Genomic DNA, 21,522 nt, shown 5'->3' on the forward strand with positions numbered 1-21,522 from the left:
TCTGTTTCTGTATTGCTGTCTGGAGTTACAACAAAACATCAGGTCACTCAATTTTCAGCATTTTTACTTATTTACACGTATGAAATTTAACAGCCATCTCTCACACTTTATCATACATATTCACACAACCAGGTACACCTCAAGAGGACAAGAGAGGGGCTGCAGCCTGCCATGGTAGGCAAACAGCACCGACCACTTCCAGTGCCCATTAGCTGCCCCCATCACTCTGTGGAATGGAACTGCCCTTGAAGACCACTTGCACTTTTCTTGCTCTACCTCTGCTCTAACTGAAGTTCTGGCAACTGAGGACTGCAGCAACTTGATACCAAGCAGAGGTCAGGTGACAGGTATGGGCAAGCCAAGAGCTCAGGTTCTTTTTCCAAGGGCTTAATCAAATTCTGTTGAATATCAACAGCTATATTGATCAGGTCCCCTTGGAGCCACAGGATGAAACCATCAGAGGGGCTCTTTTCCAGTAATTCTCTCCCTCTGCTTCCTTGCCACAAGGTAAAGCTTTCTCCTTACGAAATAAAGCCCTATCTCACGGAGCACTGGCATGCATCTTATCCAGGCAGTCGGTCCAGAAGAGCACGAGCCGGCCGTCTTTGTTCCAGCAGAAGTCTGTGAAGTCTTTCAGCAGCCGATCAGCAAACTTCTCATCCCCGGTGGCGCTGGACCGCCATGTTTTTGTCAGCATGGTGTTGTAGGCCCAGTTGTAGCCAATGCGCTCCTCACAGAACATGTTCTGGTTGGTGGAGCTTGTGGAGTTGCGCCGGCGTCGCTGCTGCCCACAAGAAAATTTCCGCTTGGAATATGGCAGCTGCAAAAACACTGTCCCTGAGGGAAACAGACAGGACTTCAGCCTCAGGCAGACCTAAGTCCCTATAACTATTAGCTGACTTACCGAGTTTCTGTTAATTGCCTTTTAGCAAGGTAAAACAGAATATACTTTTCCTTCTTTGCTTTTACACAGTCCTTCTTCCTGCAAATTGCAGCACTGAGAAAGGCTAGACTAAGTGCTCTTTCTCTTGGTAGAAGGGAACAAAGCAGAAACGTAGGCCCTGATCCATCTTTCTAACCCTACATAAATTTCTGCTGTCTTCTGCAGTCTTCCTAAAGTTCTTCTCCTGTCACTGCCTTCACATTTCAGCAGCCCTTTCAAACAGGTTATTTCATTGCAATATGCCATGCATGGAGCTTAGACAAAGGAGCTGATAGAACTAACATTTACAAAGTGGATCCTAAATACTCAATCCATCTCCCACACACTGCATACAGGTAGAGAGACATCTACAACAGGCCTTAAGCTTGAGAGCACAGCAATGACCTCTCCCAGTTCTTTTCCTTTCTAGCTGCTATGTACACATTTATTCTGCACTTGGAATAAGCTCTGCCTTATTTCTTATTATTTCTCCATCTCCTGGAAATAAAAATTTTCAGAGACACTATAAAGTGAGACTTCAAACCAGGGCCATTCATTAGCAGCAAAACTTTGTGCTTCTCATACCATCTTGCTAGTTTTCTGGTTTGTGCTGGCTGATGCAGCTGCTTGCCATCTAACTAGGGACATAATGAGGACAAACGTCACTGACAAAACACAAAATGCATGGCAAATGGTTCTTCTGTTTATGATAGCCTCCTCCTTGCCTCCAGTGCCTGCCAAGTATTGCTCACCTGTGACATGGATATACTGAGGCTTGTTCTCAGCTGGAAAGTTGAATGCAGAAGCCGAGTATTTATCCTGCACAAATCCAAATCTGGAGAAACAAATACCAGAAAAATAAAAAAAAACACTGAAGAGCCACTCCAGCTATAATTCTGTCAGTCCAAGGCAGGGGCACAAAGGAGAACCTTCCATTATCATAAAGGCTTCCTTTTTCTGTAGTCCGAAGGGAGAAGGGACAGAGAGTTGAGTTTCTCCAAATGTTCTCTGCTCTTGCTAGGTATGGTGTGAAAAACTGCAATGCCACACTGATCTTTGTCCTAGCCCCCATAGAAACAAGGGCCCGTAGATCAGGAGGGCATTGAGCAGTATTTGACTAAATGAAGTAGTTACTAACCAAAGGAGGGAAGAGCAATAGTCAAGAAGGGCAGTCAAGCTGTAACATGACTTTGTTCGTGGTGGGCAACATTTCACATGCAACTTTGCAGCTCACCTTCTTCCTATGCTAATGAAAGCATATTTCCAAGATCAAGACCATTCCAAAAGGCAATCACTCTACCATGAAAAAAGGCCCTGCCAGCAGCACTGTGAAACAAGCTGGCAGTTCAAGCACACAGAAGTATAGAAAGTTTACAGCAATTCCTTCTTAAGTGGGCCCAACCTCCTGTGTACAGTTCATATCCCACACCTCTGCTTATAGTTAATCATTGGCTGCCACCCAGATCATCACTATGTTAAGCACACGTGAAATAAACAAATGTCCCTACTCATAGAGAAATGTATTTGCAGCTTGTCTTCTTCAAGTTTAGTGCAACTTCCAAAGCCAATGCCCTCCCACAACAAGAGCATGGCCTGCCAGTGACAGGATGAAACACTACCTACCTGCCCCTGTGCCCACGGGGGCACTTCCAGACATTCTAGTTATGTTTTAATCTCAAAACTGACAAGCAGACTGCAGAGAGGTAGACTGCACAGAACTCAAGTCACACAGGGGTGGCTGTTTGGTGTAGGTCTTCATCCTCCATTCTCCAAGGAGGTGTGAACGTTTCAGTCATTCTGCTCTGTACATACCTGTATGCTATTGCTTCCTGCAGGAGATGCATACGGTCCCAGTATGTTTCTGGTTCAAAGCCTGAAGCAAACAAAGAGGTTATGTAGTAAAGCCACTTTCTTTCCTTCTCTTTAAAAACTTCAGCTTTCCTTAGAACACCTCTATGCAATTCGGTTTTTCTAGTAACTTCTTTTAATCTCACTGTTTTCTGTCAGCTGATCCCCAGAATGCCAGCTTATTAGAGATATGACTTGTATATATCAGCAGCAGATTCATCCCTGAATTTAGCTTTTGTATCTCCAGAGATGAAGGAAAGGATCATAACAGGGTGTGTGGGAGGGGACAAGGAGGAGCGTGGGCTGAAGACACAGCACACCACACAGTGCACTGAGAATAGTTCAAAGTCAGAGAGGCTGCAGTGACATCACAGCAGATGGAATTGTCACTGACTGTTCCACATTTAAGCCTGGACACTGGGTTATAAAGAATTAATGAAAATATTTAAAACATTATTATTTTAAACAGAGCCTTTTACTGATTGTACCCTCTCACAATGCAATGTTGGGGACAGAGCTCTCTGATCTTTGAGGTCCCACCTGAGGCTTACCACAACAGCATCACACAGAAGAGTGAGGTCACACTGCAGAAAAGGAGATTGCAGTTTCTAGCTCCTAATCTCATGTGCAAACACTCTTACCACAAATGTAACCATGGCAACAATAAAGAGGGTTGTGAAAGCCTAATCTCAGGGAGAAGGATAAACAAATGCAGTATACAAATTCAGAGCAGCTCTGGGCAGGTGGATAACATCAAAAGTTACTACTTGATACAGGCTCTGTGAGGGTATGCAACATTATGGCAACAGAGATCACCAGAGAGGCAACCATTCCTGTGCCTGGGAACTTCCTGCTGCCAGCTGCACATACTGCCTGTGCTAATCAGGCTGCCAACACCCTTTCCTCTGAGCACCACTTTCCTGAGAGCAGCTGCTGAAACCCAAAACCAGGCCCTTCCTCCAGCTAACATGCCTCTGGTTAACGAGGCTCTTCTTCTCAGCTGTCTGCCAGGAAGGCCCTACTTGCAGGAAAAAATATCAAGGGTAGAACAAAGGAACAAACACCTCTTACCATCAAACAAGTGCTCACTACCCTCCTTCAGCAAGCAGCTAACATTGAGTGGGATGAACAGCTGAGCTCGAAGTGGGTCTCCATACAAGTAGCTGGGCAATGCAAAGGGGCCTTCCAGGACTGGAACCAGCAGGAATCCACAGGATGTGGCTTTCCGATGCCAACCCTGAACCTGAGGAAAAGATTCAAACAGTGACTCATACGGCACATGTCGTGGGGCACCAAGGTGCACAGGAGCAACTAATTCCCAAGAATAGATCAGACAACTCAATTCTCTACTGGCACAGCTCGCTTTGCATGGCAGACACACAAGTGTCCTTGTAAGCAAAGCAGTACAAGCACAAGGCTTTCCTTTTTTAAGTGCCACATCAATCAGAAAGCACTTTAAAATAGGACATTTTTCAGGAACTGATTCAGCCTACTTATCATCAGTGGCTAAGCACTGCTGCTTTACTGGAACAGTGCAATAGATTTTAAATTAAAGCAAAAACTCAGCCATTGTTTGGCTGAGCTGGTTGAAACCTGGTACTAATAGTTTGAGTTTTAAAGAAGATTTAAAAATAAATTTAAAAAAAAAATCTAAACATTAAAAAAAATGACATATACTGCTTGCATTTGCAATTTGAAATGCTCTCACGAAGTTTTAGAAAACTAAAATGCACTGCTGAACAGGAAGATCCCACTGCTCAGAAAAGCCTTGTCCTAAAAGCAATCCACTCAATTTTAATTTATTATTATTATTTTTTAGGTTTGGGTCAAGAAGGAACACAATGCAGAACAGATTCCTTTCCAAAGACTCCGTTGAAGGTCTAAGGTTTGCTCAAGTGGGACTTAAATATCACCTCCACCCTGTACTGACCTCTGCACGGCATAAATGGAGCCCTCTAAAAGCAGAACTGCCCTGCAGACATGATGACTATGGATAGCATGATAAACGCTGACCAGATGCAACAATGCTAATGACCATCAGTGAAATTACCTGGAAACGAAATAGGTGGCAGATCCAACTCCTCACATCTCCCCCAAAGCTTTCCATCAGCTCCACATGACAGACATTTTCCCCAGCAGTATGAGGGATACAAAGGCCAGAAAGGCACTGCTGTGACTACCAAGCACATAGGGACTCTTACCATCTCAAAAAGAACAGCTGCAGTCACTGCCATCCAGTGTAACTTGATTTCAAAGGCAGCATTCAAGGAGAAATTGCCATGATAATAACAACTGCACCACTCCAGCCGGTCCGTGCGGTTATTCACATCCACGTCGAGTGTCACTGTCCGTTGCTCAGGCACTGTGGCAGCTACACAGCCAAGGAACAGGGGTATATTTAAAAGGTGTATTCAAGAGAAGGAAGGAAGTTGGATAAAAGAAAAACAAACAAGACAAGCTACTTGAGATGAATTTATCCTCCCACCCCTCCCCAAATGTTTTTGAGTTGCAGAATAGTCCCAGAATGCTGCCTATGCAGATCAAAAAAGGCAAAAATAAAATAAAATAAAAGTATTGCTCAAACGGGGGGGGTCTATGTCATAGAATTATCTTCCCAAGAAGCGAACAGGCATTTCAATTGCAATAAAGATACAGAACCAAGAGTCAAGAAGCTCATCAATAAGCAACTGGTGGCATCAGAGCAAACAGCCAGGCAGCCCCATCTCCTTCACAGCCAGTTTGGTTTTAGTACCTCTATGTGACCCCACCAGAAATCACATGGTGCTGCTGCACAGGGCAGGAGCATTCCAGGACTTTCTAGAGCCAAGGGAGATTAGAAATTGAACTTAATGTATCTTTAATCCCAGATCAATATCTCACATTACCACGTGGCTAGAACTGCACATACAACGCTTTTTGTAAAAGCCAGAAAAGTCAGCCGAGACACATGCAGCAGTGTTAGCATCACTGCAAAACTCCGTGCTGCCTTGCACTAAGTGCTGGGACAGTGCCCAAGATCCATCTCCTGTGCCTTACAGCCCAGCATCCTGCTGAAAGAAAATCCCAGGTATCAAGTAAAAGAGAAATGGAAGCAAGAAAAAAAAAAAAAATGGCAGTGAGCTGTGTGGTGTCACAAGGGGACTGCAAGGTCAGGGACAGAAACCAGATCACCTGAGTTTCAGTCCGAAGTCCTGCTATGAACCACTGCTGTCACTTTCAACTTTTCTTTGTACAAGAGAATCATTTCACATTTCTATAAAGTTAAATACTGACAGAAACTAAGGGCTGCAAAACTACTGTTGAAAAATTTGTGCATCAATCTGAAAGAAAAAAAAAACAACAGGAGATGGATACTGCTATTTCTTGCTTAAGTAGAGGCTCACATGCACTCTCTTATGAGGTCAATTTTTAAACGACCTCATCATTTAATGACTTAATGGCATTAAAAAATGGTTGAAGTTGGTCCTGAAGGTAGATGTGACAGTTCCCACCTTCACTTCTACTCTAAGTTGGCTGGACACAATTATCAAGGTTGAAAGCCAATATTTTATATTGCCATTACTGCAGCTTAGGAACAGCTAAAAATAAAAATAAAGGAAGAATGGAAGAATATCATCCAGTTTTGTTTTGTAAATAAAATCCATGTTTGTCTGCTATAGTCAAACAGAGCAACGTCCTGGATTCCCATTTTCTTGCTCCTTTTCAGGGGATTATAAACGTGCATTACAAGATTACAGTGTCAATTTTGTAATGAAGTATGAATCCCATTCTGGGATGGTGGAAAGCAAATCCCAAAAGCTATAAAGTGAAAGCAGCTTAGCTGGGCAGATACCAGTTGTTAGCTAAGATGTCAGTTGTAACACTACAGTCCAGCGTGTGTGAACCAACACACAGTGAAGAATGAGCTCCCTGCTCCCTCAGGCTGTTCTTTTTTCCAGATAACACAACCTGGGTTGAAGTCAGCCTCTCCACCTTGCCTGCAGCTGTAATTCAAAGGCAAAGCAACAGGAAGGCAGTCCAACCAGGTGAGCTAATCTCAAGGACCTTACAAACAGATGTGAAATATCCATGTCACTCTGAATTTAGAAGCTTCAGATTAAAACCAGTTTAATTTTGATAGAATAAACACCCTGCTTTCCACAGACCCAACTTTAAGAGAACTCACCTGCTTACCAATTGACTTGTTCTAGCAAGTATTTAACTAAGGATTTACTGAGTACATCGGAGAGGAGCAGGCAGGTTATTCTCCAGTCACAGACTACACTACATACATGACTATAACGGCTACTGCATGCATTGCTATAAATTGAAAGGGACAAGATTAAGTGTATCACAGGTCAGACTTCCACTGGGAAGGAAAGGGGACAATCACTGGGCAATAATAGGGGAACTGGGAGGGAAAAAGATTTTAGAGATCCGTGGAGCTTGTTCCAGAGCTCCCAATGCTTGCATGCAATTTTATATCACAGCCTGACATTTAGGGAAGGTGGGGAGGGGAAGAAAAAAAAATCCACAACCAAATCAAAGCCAAGAGAGGAACAAATGAAGTCACGTGGACCAGAGGTCATCTGGGTTTAGTAAAGCTCCTTGCCTCAGATGAGCTGGTAACTTTTTTTGGGAATTCTGTTTAGAAGAGGGACAGCACAGAAACATCAGTTAAAACAGTTCCTTGGTAAGGAAAAAGCTCCACACTGGATTTTCCTCCAGGATACATATTTCTCAAACAACTATGTGAGCTATCTGGAGGTATTTTTCATTATTCCAAGGACTGCATGTTAGTTAAACAGCAGAATGGATATAATCACAACTGAAATGAATGTTACACAGGTGTATACTCCAACACACACTGTGGGAATACTGCTGGTTCTTTGCCCACTTCCCCAGGTGCAAACTTATGAGTCTCGATTTTCTCATCTCACAAAAGAGAACAGACACAGAAAAGTGAAGTGGTTTCTTGGCCTATGTAGTGAGTAAGAGATCAAAGGAGGAACACGATCCAGCCCAAGCCCCTCCAGCCTCCACAGTGCTCCCACACCAAAGCCTACATTCAGGCTTTGGCTCTGGCAAATCCTTGAGCTAATGAGGTTGGATACTGGCCAAGGCAACAGATTTATCGTGTGACAAGGAAAAATATCCAACATATGTTGGCTTCAGAGAATTAACCATTAGTTCAGACTTGCATCCTTAACACTTTCCCACTTCTGATGCTGTTCCTCTTCCAACAAGGCTTTCAGAAATACACAAGGATGACTGTAATTTCAGATTTAGGAGATACTACACAAGCAATAAGAAGCTTCTCTTCAGAAGGTCAACTATACAAAAAGGAGAACAACAGAATTTTTCTTTTAATCCCTAATTGAGATGAGCTTTTAAAAGGTGTATCTAATAAATCTGAAGCTACAGTTTCATAGCAATGATTTCTCTGGTAATTTTAAACAGGGAAAGGGGAACAAAAGCAAGTGACTCAGGCTGGCCTGGAAATAAAGAGATGACAAAGCAACAAAGTCAAACATGCAACCAGTATGTTTCACGGGCTGTGAGTGGTAGCATTATACTTCACACATTACAAAATTTCAGATATCATAATGCTATCTCATTCAGCAACACTATTATCTTTGATATCCAATCCCTGCTGCTTCTACACTGCAGAGACAATTTGTAGCTGGGCCTCCCAGGCTTTAATATAAGGAGTCTCTCTATAAATGATTCAGATTAGCCAAGAAGCCTGGAGCACATAATCACAGAAAGCTTCTCTAGCACATCTGGATCAGACTGGGACTCTTGCCATCAAGAAGTAACTCAGCATGTCATTTCAGGCACAGTTTGGCTGCTTGGCTGTTTCACAACAGATTGAAAAGAGTTCCTCTGGATCCACAAGACAGGTTAGTGTTCTCCTTTGTGAGTTCTAGAGGGTGACGTGGCAGTTCAGTAACACAGAACTTTTTCACCATACTTTGTTTCAAGATAAATTCCAGTACTCAGAAGCAAAAATTGCCCTGCCCAGCCAGTGAAACACACCTCAGACATACGAGTTTACCTGCAAGACACATGTAAGGCCAGCATGAAATTTGCAGCTTTATAGCTGGTCCACGTGAGATCATACCCTTGGCTGGCTGCTCTTCCCCCTTCAAACTATCCCCATGAACTTCCCCAGCTGTCACCTGTGCTGTGCATCTACCTAATAATGCAGCTGCCTGGCTCCGTCCTCCGAAACTGCGGCTAAAGGAACTGTGCCTACTTGCATAGGAGGCTGGGCGGCTGGGCAGCCAGGGCAGGAAAAACGCAGGGATTTCCGAGTGCAGGAGCTCTTCTGCCACAAAGGCAACCTCAAACCATTTCCTCTGGAAGGCAGAGAAGTCATCCATGGCAGCTGTGTGCCACATGGCAGGCTGCTGCATGCCCACTGAATAAAAGGCAAGGGGAAGGACAGACGACCATTAGAAACAAGTGCTTGGGATCAAGAAAGAGAAGTAGATCTTTCTAAAAATGGGTAAGGAAAAAAATAAATATTAGGCTATGTTGTCTGCTTTTTTTTTTTTTTTTTCTTTTTAAATAACATTCCCAAAGTCTAAATTTCCTCGATTCTCTTTAGAGCAGTGTTTTTTGGTTGCTCCCAAAATGCATTTCTGCTGCAACACCCATAAGAATCAAGTACAGCTAGCAATTATGCAAAGGAATAATGAGGAATGCCTTGTAACACAATTCTGACCTCGGTCAGGTTCTTTGTCCACAACAATCTTGTAAAAATAAAAGCCATAAATAAAGGTTCGTAAAGCTTCTCCAGATGCATGGACAATCAGCTGCTCTTCTAGCATTTTCTGAACAAAAAAAAATAGAACAAAACAACACAGTGGAAAAGAAGTCATTCTTTTAGCTACACAAAAGGTTATTAAGAACAGTTGAAAATCAGTTTTCTCCCTGACATCTTTTTGTTCAGATCTGTGCCTATGGAGAATACCAGCAATGTTATCTCTTGATATTCAGCAAAGGTGCCAGTCCTTATCTTCTGCAGAAATTGCATTTGACCTTTCCACAGATGTCTGCCTTCCTCCATTATCATGCTCTGGATTTACAGATGGATTTACAGGGAGATAAGAGTTCAGAAACATTCTAGGTTCTCCGTTAATTGATATGGGATGTCAGTAGAGCAATGAGCTCCAAAACATTTCCAGCCACTGCCCAGACACAGCTCAATATGGAAGACAGATTTATGAACACAACCAGCATGTACTTCAGCATTCCTAAGACAGAGGACAGTTGCTGATCGTATATGATCAATATACAAACAACTTAATTAACCAAACTAATTACTACAAGACAAAAACACCACACTGTGGTGCTTTGTGTTTCCAACACAATGGAGAGTCCATGGTAACTTGTAGCTAACTGGAGATTTATGCAGAACTATCACTACATATATGAGTGGTATAATAATATATTACTACTGACGACCACACTGCTGTTTTGTGATATGGAATCCTAAAAATTCAAACTTTTCAAGAGAAAAAGATTATTTGCTAAGATATAAATCAAGCAGCACTAGGGAATGCGTATTCACTGTAATTTCCATCACCAACTAACATCTATCATCTCAGATGTGCAGAAACTGTTGGTAAAAGTTATTTTCAGTAGTGTCTTCGTGACCTCGTGTTCTATTGAACACATTTTTCAGTACCTATCAAGAGCAGAATTTTAATAAGAAACAGGAGTTAGTGCAGTGCTTTCCTCCACTATTCTACTGTCTTCAAAGAGTGGGGTGTTTTTGGCCCTCTCTGCTCCCTGAGGCAGTTCCCTTACCTGCATTATGTCAATCGCCATGGCTTGGGTGTGCACACCTTCCACATTATTCACCAACCAATGCACAACTTCTGCACTGATGAAACAGGATGGAGAGAGGCCCTTCTGCTCAGAGAGCAGCTGGATCCCTGTGCTGAAACACAGCAAGTCAAACACATTAGCACAGCCTGCTCAACAATTCTGTTTAATTACTAAGACAAAAATCACTGTTGGGTGGGAAAAAAAAAAAAAAAAGAAGAAAAAAGAGCTGAAGATGGAAGACAATAGGTGCACAATGTCCCCAAAGTGGCATTTTGTTAGTTTTGGGTGATGAGACAAAGAGATGACATTGACAGCACTTCAGCGTTACCCTCTCTGAGAATTCTCACTTTGGCAGGACTGGAACTCTAGTAACTGAAGTCTGTACTGCAATGCTGGTACCTCAATGTTTAAAGATCATTGCTGGAGAGATTGGAACTGAACAGCAAAGAGAAGTTGGAAAAACTCTTTCACGTCTGACAGGGGCTCTCCTGTAAGTGACGCCGTGCCCCACATCCACTTACAAAACTTCGAGATAGATGTTAAGCATATTTGAATTGAACACTTACGTAGGATGTTTCATGGCTTCAAGAATCTCCATCAAGGTGGAGGAGGAAGTCAGAGAGCTTACTGAGCACTGCTGAGAGCTGCAAAGCAAATAGACGTATGTTCAAAAACCAGGGCAGCTTGCCAGATTGGTTCCAAACTTCAGAAAAATAGTGATTTCTCTTCTGAACAATGACTTGGTTACATTTATTTCCTTCTTCATTTTAACATGGACAACTAGAGGCATTACACCCCTTTCTCCCCCTGAGGCTGTCAGGTCATTGCTACAGTGACCCAATTCACACACACGGGACAAAGACATATGACAGCAAATACTCTGAAACTGGCTTTTTTTTTTTTATTATTTTTAACTTTAATATACAACTACAGGAAGCAGGTGTTAATACAGTTTATTTTTAAAGTTGCTTCCTCCCTTGTGTCTTTCCTCCAGGTTGGATCCTCTTGGATTTCTACAACCTACTCCACCCAATAAGGCCTGCAGGGCTCCCTTTGCTGAACAGACAGAAGACAGATGTCAGTGATGTCAGTTCAAAGCCTGGTCTTCTGCTAACAGATTTCAGACACAGAATTCCTTCATTTCTGGGAGAACAAAGCTCTTTTTGGAGTGGAGCAATGAGGCCTTGGTTCATTTAATTCTGGAAAACTGGGTTGCAAGGCTTATTTTTCACTACTACTCTTTCTGCACATGGAAGAGTCTCGTGACAAGTGCCTTCTAGTGCTGACAGACACAGCACATCTTGTTCTCATCTTGTTTAAGTGCCTATTCCACAACACCTGAAGGAGGAATGTACTGCACAGATCCACTGTGCAGCACTACTGTGCTCCTCTTACCTGCCCTCTGCAGCACCAGCTGTTACATATCCTTGGTCTGTTGTGCTCTGGGAACTTCCCAAGCTCTGAGTGCTGCCCCTCTCGGCTGACTGTCCTGTATTTATCAATGTATTGGCATCTGAGGTTCCAGGAACTGATTGATCTATAGAGACCTGCACGGAGTAAAGACACATTTACAAGATTTACGATGTAATCTTTCCTCCATTTCCTTTCTTCCCCTGCCCTCCCAATTTTCCATCTCAGCTTAAGTTCTGTTAATGACAAGCAGTACTATAAAGCTAGAACAAGTGAAAGCATAAATGCAGTCTTTCTTTTGTTACCACCACAGAGCTGCTGACAAACATAAATTTGCCTATGCTGGCATTCCACAGTGACCCTGGTAAAGATGAGGATTGACAACTGTATTGAAAGAACCACTGACAAATCAGTAATCCCAGGCCCAACCTGACGTTTTCAATTTGAGTAAGTGTGATTATAAACATGCAATGGACAGAACAGGAAACTTAGTCACCACGAGAAATTAATAAGCAGTTAGAGAAAACATTTTCAATTCTCAGACAAAAATACGCAGATGTACTACACAGAATTCAAGTTTCATAATGCATGGAATCAGTTCATTTTCCTTCCTTTCTTAAGGCAGTACTGGGAGGCTGGTTGGCAGCCACCCACACCTGTGTCACTGAGACAACAAGAACATTTTCCCCCTGCAGGAACATTTGCACTATTCCACGGTAGACTGAATAGTTCAAAAATTAACATAAAATCTCTTCAGAAAGAACATGAAAGATTCAGCAAAGTACAGGCTGTAACTGCCATCTGTCTTTAACACGTATGGCTCAGGAAAGACATTATATAAAGCTAGAAAGGTGGGGGAGAGGAATACGAACAGCAGAGTAACTAAGCAACTCAAGTTAGTGTAAATATGAGGGCTGATCTGCCATGATGAATCCACAGCACAAACACAGCTAAAAAAAAAAAATCACAAAGCTGGTAGTCTGATTTAGAGGTCTGACAGTGAGACCAGAATTCTTCACATTGTTTTCCATTTCTTCCATCCCAAGGATCTCTCATGCTGCAAAGAGGTGTCCCTCTTTGAGCACCCAGAAATGGCAAATGCTGACATGGAATCTACAGACCCCACACTCAGCTAAAACCACTCTCCCTTCTCAGAGCTCACTTCAACCAGCGGTATTTTCTACTGTTATACTGTATGACTGCTAACTCTTGACTGCTGTTAGGTGTACAAACAGCTTCTGTCGCAATGGCTCTTAAATCGAGATGAAAACAGTATTTTCTGCCCTCAGTTTTTTTTAAGAACCCAAGGACACAATTTGATTTGGATCCCTCACAGTCAAAGATCACACAAGGAACACAGACGAGAACGGGGTAAGTAAGCTGTTGTCATTTTGTTTAGCTAAGGAAGTTGGAAAAGCAGTACTTGGTGAAACACAAAGAGAAGCTTCAGTAGTTGACAAGACAATAATGCAAAGGACAGTAATGCAGGGCACATGAATATCCAAAGCACACCAAAAATATTGAGCGGCAGAAGGAAAGAGTCACATCCTCCACCACTGGTCACTCTGCCCTTTTAACACTGTGCATCTCTCAGCAAGCAGATCTGCAAACTAGCCAAGTTGCAAGCTCAAGACAACAATGCTCTCCACTGCCTCAATCCAAAAGCCAGAGATGACAAGACCCCATTCAAAACTAACCTGTGAGAAGAAAGTTGAAGCTGAACGAGGGCTGCGAACAAAATCCATAAAGAAGGCCCCATCCTGAAGGCATCAGAGGAAGTAGGCCCATTGATGGCAACAGGAACAAAGAGATGAAGCAAATACAAAGTTGTGCAAGTACAAAAATAACCACAGAGAGAAAGTAAGAGGAGAATGTAAATCCCAAGCAGATCCGGAACGTCGGGTGCAGCAGAATGCAGAGAATCGGGAGTTACACACATGCCCTTGCTTTCTCTCTCTGTACCAAGATATTGCTCTTCCTCAGCACAGATGCTTTTCCAAAGTTTTGAAAACCACACTGACCAGAAGCCAATTCAAAACTGTGGCCTTTCCTCCATACTTTTGTAAGAGAAAGACTTGAACTCTAGAGTAAGTGGGTTTTCATCCCAAACACAAAGTTAAACAGTGATACAGGAAGTTGTAGAACCATGTGTAATGACACACATACACAGCAGGCCAGCTTTTTTCTGGTCTCAGTTATTCAAACGATACAGAGGGAGAGGCATAGAAGCTCTTTTCAGAAAGCATACTGCTCCTGTCAAATGCAGGTCTGGTATGGTGTAAAGAAAAAGGAAGAAAAATCCATCAAAAGATCTTCCAAACACTGTATTTAACACTTCATGCAAAATCAAAACAGGCACTGCCTATGCTATGCTCCCTGCCTACTAACCAGCCCCAGATGAATGTATCTTTTGCTGCTATTCAAAGACATGTCAAGATTTTCTTATCATAAAAGACAATGCAGAGGAACTCGACTACATTTTCATTCTCTATTTGCAATTCTTTATCCTGTTCCCTAGGTAAAATATTTTGTCTATCTTGCAGTTAAGAGGATGCTTACATGCAAATGAAACATTTCATGGAAAGAATCAATGCCAGGGCTTCATGGCTGGCAATTTACACAGCACAGAGATAATGCCAGGAATCTACATCCATTAGGGCAAAGACTCAGCAAAGAGATTCTGCAGCAGACCATTAAATAACTATGTATGGTATAGTAACTGGCTGAAGTGACCTGTCAGTTCTACTCTGAAACAGAGAAGAGGTGGAGTCAGTGGCTCAGTTTTGATCTGGAACAATTCCAGCGCTAAACAGTATCTCAGAAAAGGATTTGCTCCTGTGGCTGCTGACAGAGCACACAGCTGTGACAATTTGTCAGTACTTGGGCTGTAAGTCTCTAGGCAGCAAACAGACATACCTGTGCTGTCAAGCTCTAACAGGTCTGTGTGTCCTGGACACACAAGGCACACGCTTGTTGATGTTTCCAAGTGCCTGCAAAGTTGCCAGATAAGGCCACCTGTCCAGTGGAACCCTTCTGACAAGCATAACCCACCAATCTGCAGACTCCAGCTTACAAGAGGGGCCTTACAAGAGCAGTTCTTTTAAGGGGCCTCACAAGAGCAGAGTAGAGGGGGACAATCACCTCCCTGCCCCTGCTGGCCACCCCTCTTCTGATGGAGCCCAGGACAATGCGTAACAACTCCACACACACTTTTCTGTGTCCTACATGAAATTTTCACCAGGTTCAGTGGTAGAAAGAAACATTCATCATTTCCATATTTAAAAAGGGAAGTTTGATGATTATGATTTCCCAAAACAGCAGGAAAAAAAAAAAAACAAAACAGAGCATAAATTAGCATCTGGAGTTTTGTAAACATGCCTCTGAAGCCAAGTTCTGCACCTACTTTTTCCAAGCCAAGGATGACCTGCTGATCTCATCTGCTGTTTTAGAAACACTCTCATTTTACAATTAGGTGCCTACTACTATGATGACTACAGTTACTCAATCATTTCAACTAGCAGTATCCCAGACTCCAGAATGCTGCAATTCTTGTCCCTGGTAGTGACAAGGAAGGCTGAATACAGAGACACAGATACTAAAAGAAGAGAGATGGTTAAGCATCTAGTTGGTTGATGGTAGGGAATTAGAGAACATTTTCTTTTAGCATTTCTAACTGTCAGACCTAGATCACATTTTTAAGTGTAGTATCTCAATTCAGTTCCTTGTTATTCGTGCTGAGAGACTCTCATTCCATAAGACAGAAAAATAATCAATTATTTCTAGTTGGGCTTGAAGTTGAGGTTCTGTCTCTCAGAGCCCTTGCAGCACAGTTCACAGGAAGGCTGAGGAATAGTATAGGGCCTGTACTATATACTTAAGGGCCTGAAGAAAGCAAGATGACAGTCTTCTCCATCCTGGAGTATAGTTAGTGCAGGAAAGACATCAAACTCACGATCTAGGAACACACTTTCCTCAAACAGAAGTAAGCATCTGGAGCTCCAGCTATTAAGATTCCACTGAAGCTTCACACATAGTTTAAGTCTGCTCTGTGAGACAGTCACCATGTAGGGGTAGGACTGCACTGTACTGTCTAATCTAAAACGAAACTCTGACTGAAATGCCAGGAAAGGAAATGGGCTAATTAACAAATACCACCATGTAAATTAGCACGAGAGAGCTTTAGCAAATGCTGAGATAAGCATCCCAGAGATTTCATCAGTGTGCAATAATTAGAGCATGGTTGTGCCCCAAACTCTCCCTTATGCCCTCACACACATCCTGGGCACAGGACCACTTGCTGAATTACAGAGTAAAACATGGGGTGAGGTAGTCATGTTCTTAAACTAACAGCCCTCTTTACTTAAGAATTTCTCAAATAATAAATAGTAGGAATAAAAAAAGTACTAAAAATGTTTTACCTTACGAGGGCTGTCCATGTAGGTGGGTGTGATAGCAATGCTCCCGCTCTCTGAAGGCTGCCCAGAGCTCTTCCCAGAAAGCATTGCTGCCTGCTGCTCCCCCAGACTCCTAAAACAAAGGCAGGAATTCAGAGTTTGTTCAAATACTGTCAGTTCTGCCTGAAGACAAGTGTTGTGGAAGGGAGCTACGGTATTCTCAGACGTTTGCTTCTCCACACTCTGAAGCACAAAGCCAATCCAACATTTTTTAAGTACTTCATGTTTTTTACCCCACACAAACAAAATAGTTCCTCGAACCTACTCAAATTTCTTACCATTACAACTATAAAAATCTCTTATTTCTGACAGCAAAAGTATTATAAATTGTTTTCAGCATATCTGGTATTGGCATTCTGGGTTTCTTTGAACCATTCTAGATCAGTACCAAAAAAAAAAACAACTCAGAAGTTTCAGAGGCATTTCAATAAATGTCAACAGTGCAAACAAGATATTTTCTTTAGGCTACATTCATTACCCAATATTTACATTGAGCCTACCCTACAGATGTGTATACTTATGTATCTATATGAGCTTAACTGGAACAACTGTACTGGCAAATCAGAAATGATGACACATCTGGTTTGTGATGGATTGCACTTCTAGAGTCTCCTTGTTCCTTTTCAGTCTCTTCATTCTAGAAGTACTACAGAAACATAATAGAAAGAAGTTCCAGGAAAAGCCCAGGCCACTCTGAGCTCTGCCACAAGGTTAGTGGAGAAGCAAGATCCCACACCACTCCCTTTTTCAAAACAAAGTTCCTCTGTCTGCCTTAGTCAGTCCAGGTGGAAGATATGTATGAAAGATATCCTATGTTTTTTCACACAGCCTAACTGTAGAAACTCACTTCTGACTGGCTTCCATCTCCAGCAGAGCTGAGAGTGCTGAGGTTCCTTTCTTCCCAATGGGAGGCCCAGGCTGCTCCAGAGAGTGGGTGGGGAGCGGACCAGCAATCTGCAAGCCTTTCATGGCAGACCCTTTCTAACAGAGGAAAAATGAAAGCACAGACCTGAACAAGCCAGGATTAACTAGTAAGCAAGAGCACAGCATCTCACGGCAGCAGGGCTTTACTAATCAAGCTTTAAAAATGGAGCTAAACTACAAGTAAATGAGAAATGGACCAGCCTGATGTTTTTGAAGGGATGCTGTTGACAAAATAAAACATATATTGTCCTGGTAACAAAGTGGCTTTGCTCTGAAATAAACCACTCCATTCAGCAAGTGAATTTAAAGAGAACTTAATACGCATTAGCCAGTTTCTCACAGTCCTTTTAAAATTACTGTTTACTAGGTATTCATCTATATGATTCTCTTTTCTCAATCCTTTTTCTAAGTCTGTAACACACATCCAACTCAGACAGAAGTTTGCAGCCTCCCTCTTTCACAGCTCTCTTTTCACCAATGATCTCCATCACAAGCTGCAGTGCATCCAGGTTAACCACAACCACAGCACAAAGCAATGTGCACTTTCAAATGGGTGGCACCAGGCTTATGGTATAGGCAGAACAGCTGGCTGCAGCCAAGGTATGCCATGCAGAAGAGCTTGGCTTCTCACTGAATGAGCTGACAGTTCCAATTCTGTTCCCAGCCACAGCAGTACGTGGTACCCCTTCCAGGCAAACTTAATTAAATTAATCAGTTGAATAGCAGCAAGGTGCTAATAAGACCACACTGTTTTATGTTTGAAATATGTCATCCAGCATGGCACTGTGCTGTATATCCAGATATATGCTCATTCACCTGTTTGGGATTGTCTCAGCTATTTCTGCTAATGCTTCATTAGACTATGCAGAGAAACTCAAAGGAAGGGAAAGAACTATAAGATATGCCTCCATCTTCTCACCCAACCAGAAGCTGACTCACTCGAATCATTCGATCGGATCGATGGCGGCGACGAATGCGGTTCAAACCTTCCACAAAGCGAATGAACCCATCTAGGAGCTGCCACTCCTCCTCATCAGAACGGGGCTTGTCTCCATACACATCACAGTGCACTTCTCCCTCCATAATACGCTTTGTGGCACTGATGCAGGCAGGCAGAAGGAGAAAGCGAGTCCTCCAAAATTTCAGTGATTCAATAAGGCTGAAGGAAGGAAGGTGGAAGACATGAAAGTTCAGCAAAGCTTCCTATGAAGGATTCTACAGTAAGTAAATCTATCAGCTGTAAATTTCAATAAAGTAAGCATCTCATTCTGTTATCTGTGTGTGATTGAAGGTAGACATGAAGTGGTCAGCAAAATGAATGCCACTGGGAAGTATTCCAGCACACTAAAAAGACTGAATGAGAAGAAAAATCAAGGCCATCCTCAGAATGAACTGTATCACAGGGAAATATTTTCTGATCTATAAAAGGTAGGCTACAAAGGCTTTTGCCCCCAAAAAATAAACTACAAAAAAGGAATGCCTGTGGTACACTTCACAGCAGCAAGTGCTTTGGAAATAGCACTTGCTACATAAGGATATAGTAAGGATACAGAAACACTGGTCTTGTGAAGAGAAAGTATCAAAGAAGCTACTGACACTAACAAAGATATCCCACATCACTAATCAGAAGCTCCATTCTACATAGTTTATAAGTAGGAATAAAGCTAAGTCTACGATTCGAGCAAGAATCCAACAGATACAGAGCTGAATGGGAGTTCTGAGTCGGATCCAGAAATGAGTAAGAAGCCAAGAAAAGCATCTGCAGAGTACAGAAAGCACCCATACTTCTTTGCATCTGTGGCAGAGAAGTAAAAGTTTGTGCTGAGTTTTACTACCAAGATTTTGTATCAAAGACCAGATAATGCAACAGAAGCGCTGAGTAAGATTCCCATAGCAGTAAGAGAGGTCTGCAGCACAGTGAAAGCAGGTCAGCTACTCTCCTGGTGTACTGAGCATTTGTAGGTTGAACTTATTTGAAGAAATTTGAGGTCAGAATGGAAAAGAAATCAGGACGCAGAACAATCTGGATGGAAAAGGAGATCTCACCTGAAGTCCTCTGAGCCAGCAGAGCAGATATACTGATCCAAGTAATTCCACTTGTACTCTTCTAATCTCTCGTGGGAAAACTCTACCCAGCAAGAGACAAATTCAGAGTCAGAGTGAGAGGGGCACAAGCTGTAAGTGTAGTTTATCTGAGCAGATTCATATGGATACCTAAAAAAATACAACACAACTTTAATCTTGGCATTATCAACAGCAGTGCTTCCCTTTCTTCTAAAGGGACAGAAGGCTTCACAGTACATTCCTTTTAAGTACAGGCAGCTGGAGAAGCACGTTCATCTGCACATTAACAAACTGCTCAACCAGAGATACTCACTTGGGCAGATATCGAGTCACAGTAATAATTTTGTCTTTTAATGTCACTTTGTGGAAAGTACGGCCCATGCTCAGCCAGTACTGATCTTCTTCTTCAGGTCGATTTCTTGAAACAAGGCCTAGTGGTAAAAATCAAAGCACAGGCCCTTTTAGCTTACTGCAATATCCAAAACTTTATAAACAAACTGGACCTATAGAAAAAGACTCCAGAGACAGATTTCTGAATTCAGACAAACTCAAAAGACACCTTCCACCTTTTTCAGGGACATCTGCAGAATGAACCTTTTGTTCTTGCAGCTTGTGAAGCCATTTCTTCAGTTACAATATTAACAATACATACATCATCAAAATAGATTTTCTTTAGGCAGGACAAGGAGAAAACAAACAACATGAAGTGCTGAGAAACTGGTGGCTACAATTGTAAAGCTGGGCTCCACTTTCCCTTCCTCTCTGTCCTTCATTTCTGGAAATCATCACTTAAACTCAACATTACAAATCAGTGAAAAACAATTACACCTTGTGTATTCCCTGCTCTATGGACACTGTATCACTCTTGCCTGAAGAATATTCAGAAAGAAGTCTAAAGTCAAACAGTAAGTCAGATTCTCTCCACTGAATATGAGACTGTCTCATCCCACTCCCAGTCTTCTGTAATGTAACTAGGTTTAGCTGACACCTGGTTTCAGGATAATAAAGCTTCACTTCTCTGCCTGGGACTTTCACAGCTATTATAAAGTGGAAAAACACTGCTAGATTAACTTTCAGATGCATAAGTTTTGTAGTTTCCAGTCTGTCATCTAACAGAGATGTGCCTGCCTTGTAACCATATGAATTGTGGTTAAGATACATTCACCCAAAGTACACCCAGGCCATATTAAACCTAGGTTCACCATCATGAAAATGAGGCCAGCTTCTTACTGTGTTCCAAAAATCCTGTGGGTTTTCCTTCACAGAGCACCTGAGCTATTTGTGCTGCCCCAAATCAGGCTCTCCCCCACCAAACTTTTTTCATGTAACAGAAAGAAACCAACCCCAAACCAACAACAACAAAGAAACTGAAACACACACAAAAAAAATGACAATGGTTTCAAGGAATATCTATGTTCGATTCACGGATGTTACTGGCACTGGCAGAAGCAGAGAGAGACAGAAAGACTTCATTTTCAATCCAAAGTCACCCACCTCGACTGTAAAGGGGACTGCTGCTGAGCGGGGGTGGCACAGTTGTGGCTGGCTTCTGTGGTTTAGATTGCACAATAATTTGATAGCCTTGCATGAGACGCTGACAAATAAACTCCTCAAACACCTGCTGGGCTGTCATCTGCACTCCTTCCTCATCTCTCCTGAACACAAAGGTTAAGAAGGAGAGCAGAATAAGGAAGCTGAGCACACACCTATTCTTAGCTCTGTGTTTCCTAATTGAGGACTTATTCCCACACTGGGCTCTCTGCAAGTGAAGCACTCTGCCTGTGAAAGCAACCTGCAGGAAGTGGAGAGAAAATGCATCCTGTTGTAAACAGGTGATGATTAGCTGCCTGGCAATACTTAATACCAGCATCTGTGAAAGCTCATTTTAAACCAGTACCAGACAAAATGTCCAAAAGATTTGCTTACAACTTCCAATAAATACAAAGATCATTTTTTACAGCACTTTCCAGAGAATCTCAGTACAGACTGTACATGTTCAGCAGAACTCAGACTGCCGGTGGGCAGGCAATGCTCCACTCTTCCCCACAGCAGGAATTCAGGAGCAGAGAAAGATTTAAAGGC

The 21,522-nt window shown here is 42.4% G+C and overlaps 1 protein-coding gene across 7 annotated transcripts in view; it reads right to left on the bottom strand.

Moving 5' to 3' along the window:
• Positions 1–47: 47 nt before the first annotated feature.
• Positions 48–21,522, bottom strand: part of DEPDC5 (DEP domain containing 5, GATOR1 subcomplex subunit) — a 42,528-nt gene continuing 21,053 nt past the window's right edge. For 4 of the 7 annotated variants that reach the window (XM_010720277.3, XM_010720275.3, XM_010720276.3 and 1 more), the window contains exons 27-43: positions 20,935–21,095; positions 19,754–19,871; positions 19,423–19,590; positions 18,316–18,535; positions 17,300–17,433; positions 16,417–16,525; positions 13,696–13,758; positions 11,984–12,135; positions 11,155–11,232; positions 10,568–10,700; positions 9,480–9,588; positions 8,949–9,173; positions 4,972–5,141; positions 3,842–4,013; positions 2,735–2,795; positions 1,675–1,757; positions 48–837 (exon numbers count right to left, since the gene is read on the bottom strand). In XM_010720277.3, coding sequence (XP_010718579.2) covers positions 542–837; positions 1,675–1,757; positions 2,735–2,795; positions 3,842–4,013; positions 4,972–5,141; positions 8,949–9,173; positions 9,480–9,588; positions 10,568–10,700; positions 11,155–11,232; positions 11,984–12,135; positions 13,696–13,758; positions 16,417–16,525; positions 17,300–17,433; positions 18,316–18,535; positions 19,423–19,590; positions 19,754–19,871; positions 20,935–21,095 — 2,452 coding nt within the window. In that variant the 3' untranslated portion in view covers positions 48–541. The remainder of the gene's footprint in view (positions 838–1,674; positions 1,758–2,734; positions 2,796–3,841; positions 4,014–4,971; positions 5,142–8,948; positions 9,174–9,479; positions 9,589–10,567; positions 10,701–11,154; positions 11,233–11,983; positions 12,136–13,695; positions 13,759–16,416; positions 16,526–17,299; positions 17,434–18,315; positions 18,536–19,422; positions 19,591–19,753; positions 19,872–20,934; positions 21,096–21,522) is intronic. The other 3 variants (XM_010720281.3, XM_010720279.3, XM_085238187.1) reach the window with 2 other exon arrangements.

The sequence above is a fragment of the Meleagris gallopavo genome, chromosome 17 (assembly GCF_905368555.1).
Source record: "Meleagris gallopavo chromosome 17, MGAL_WU_HG_1.1, whole genome shotgun sequence".
NCBI classification, from domain to species: Eukaryota; Metazoa; Chordata; class Aves; order Galliformes; family Phasianidae; genus Meleagris; species Meleagris gallopavo.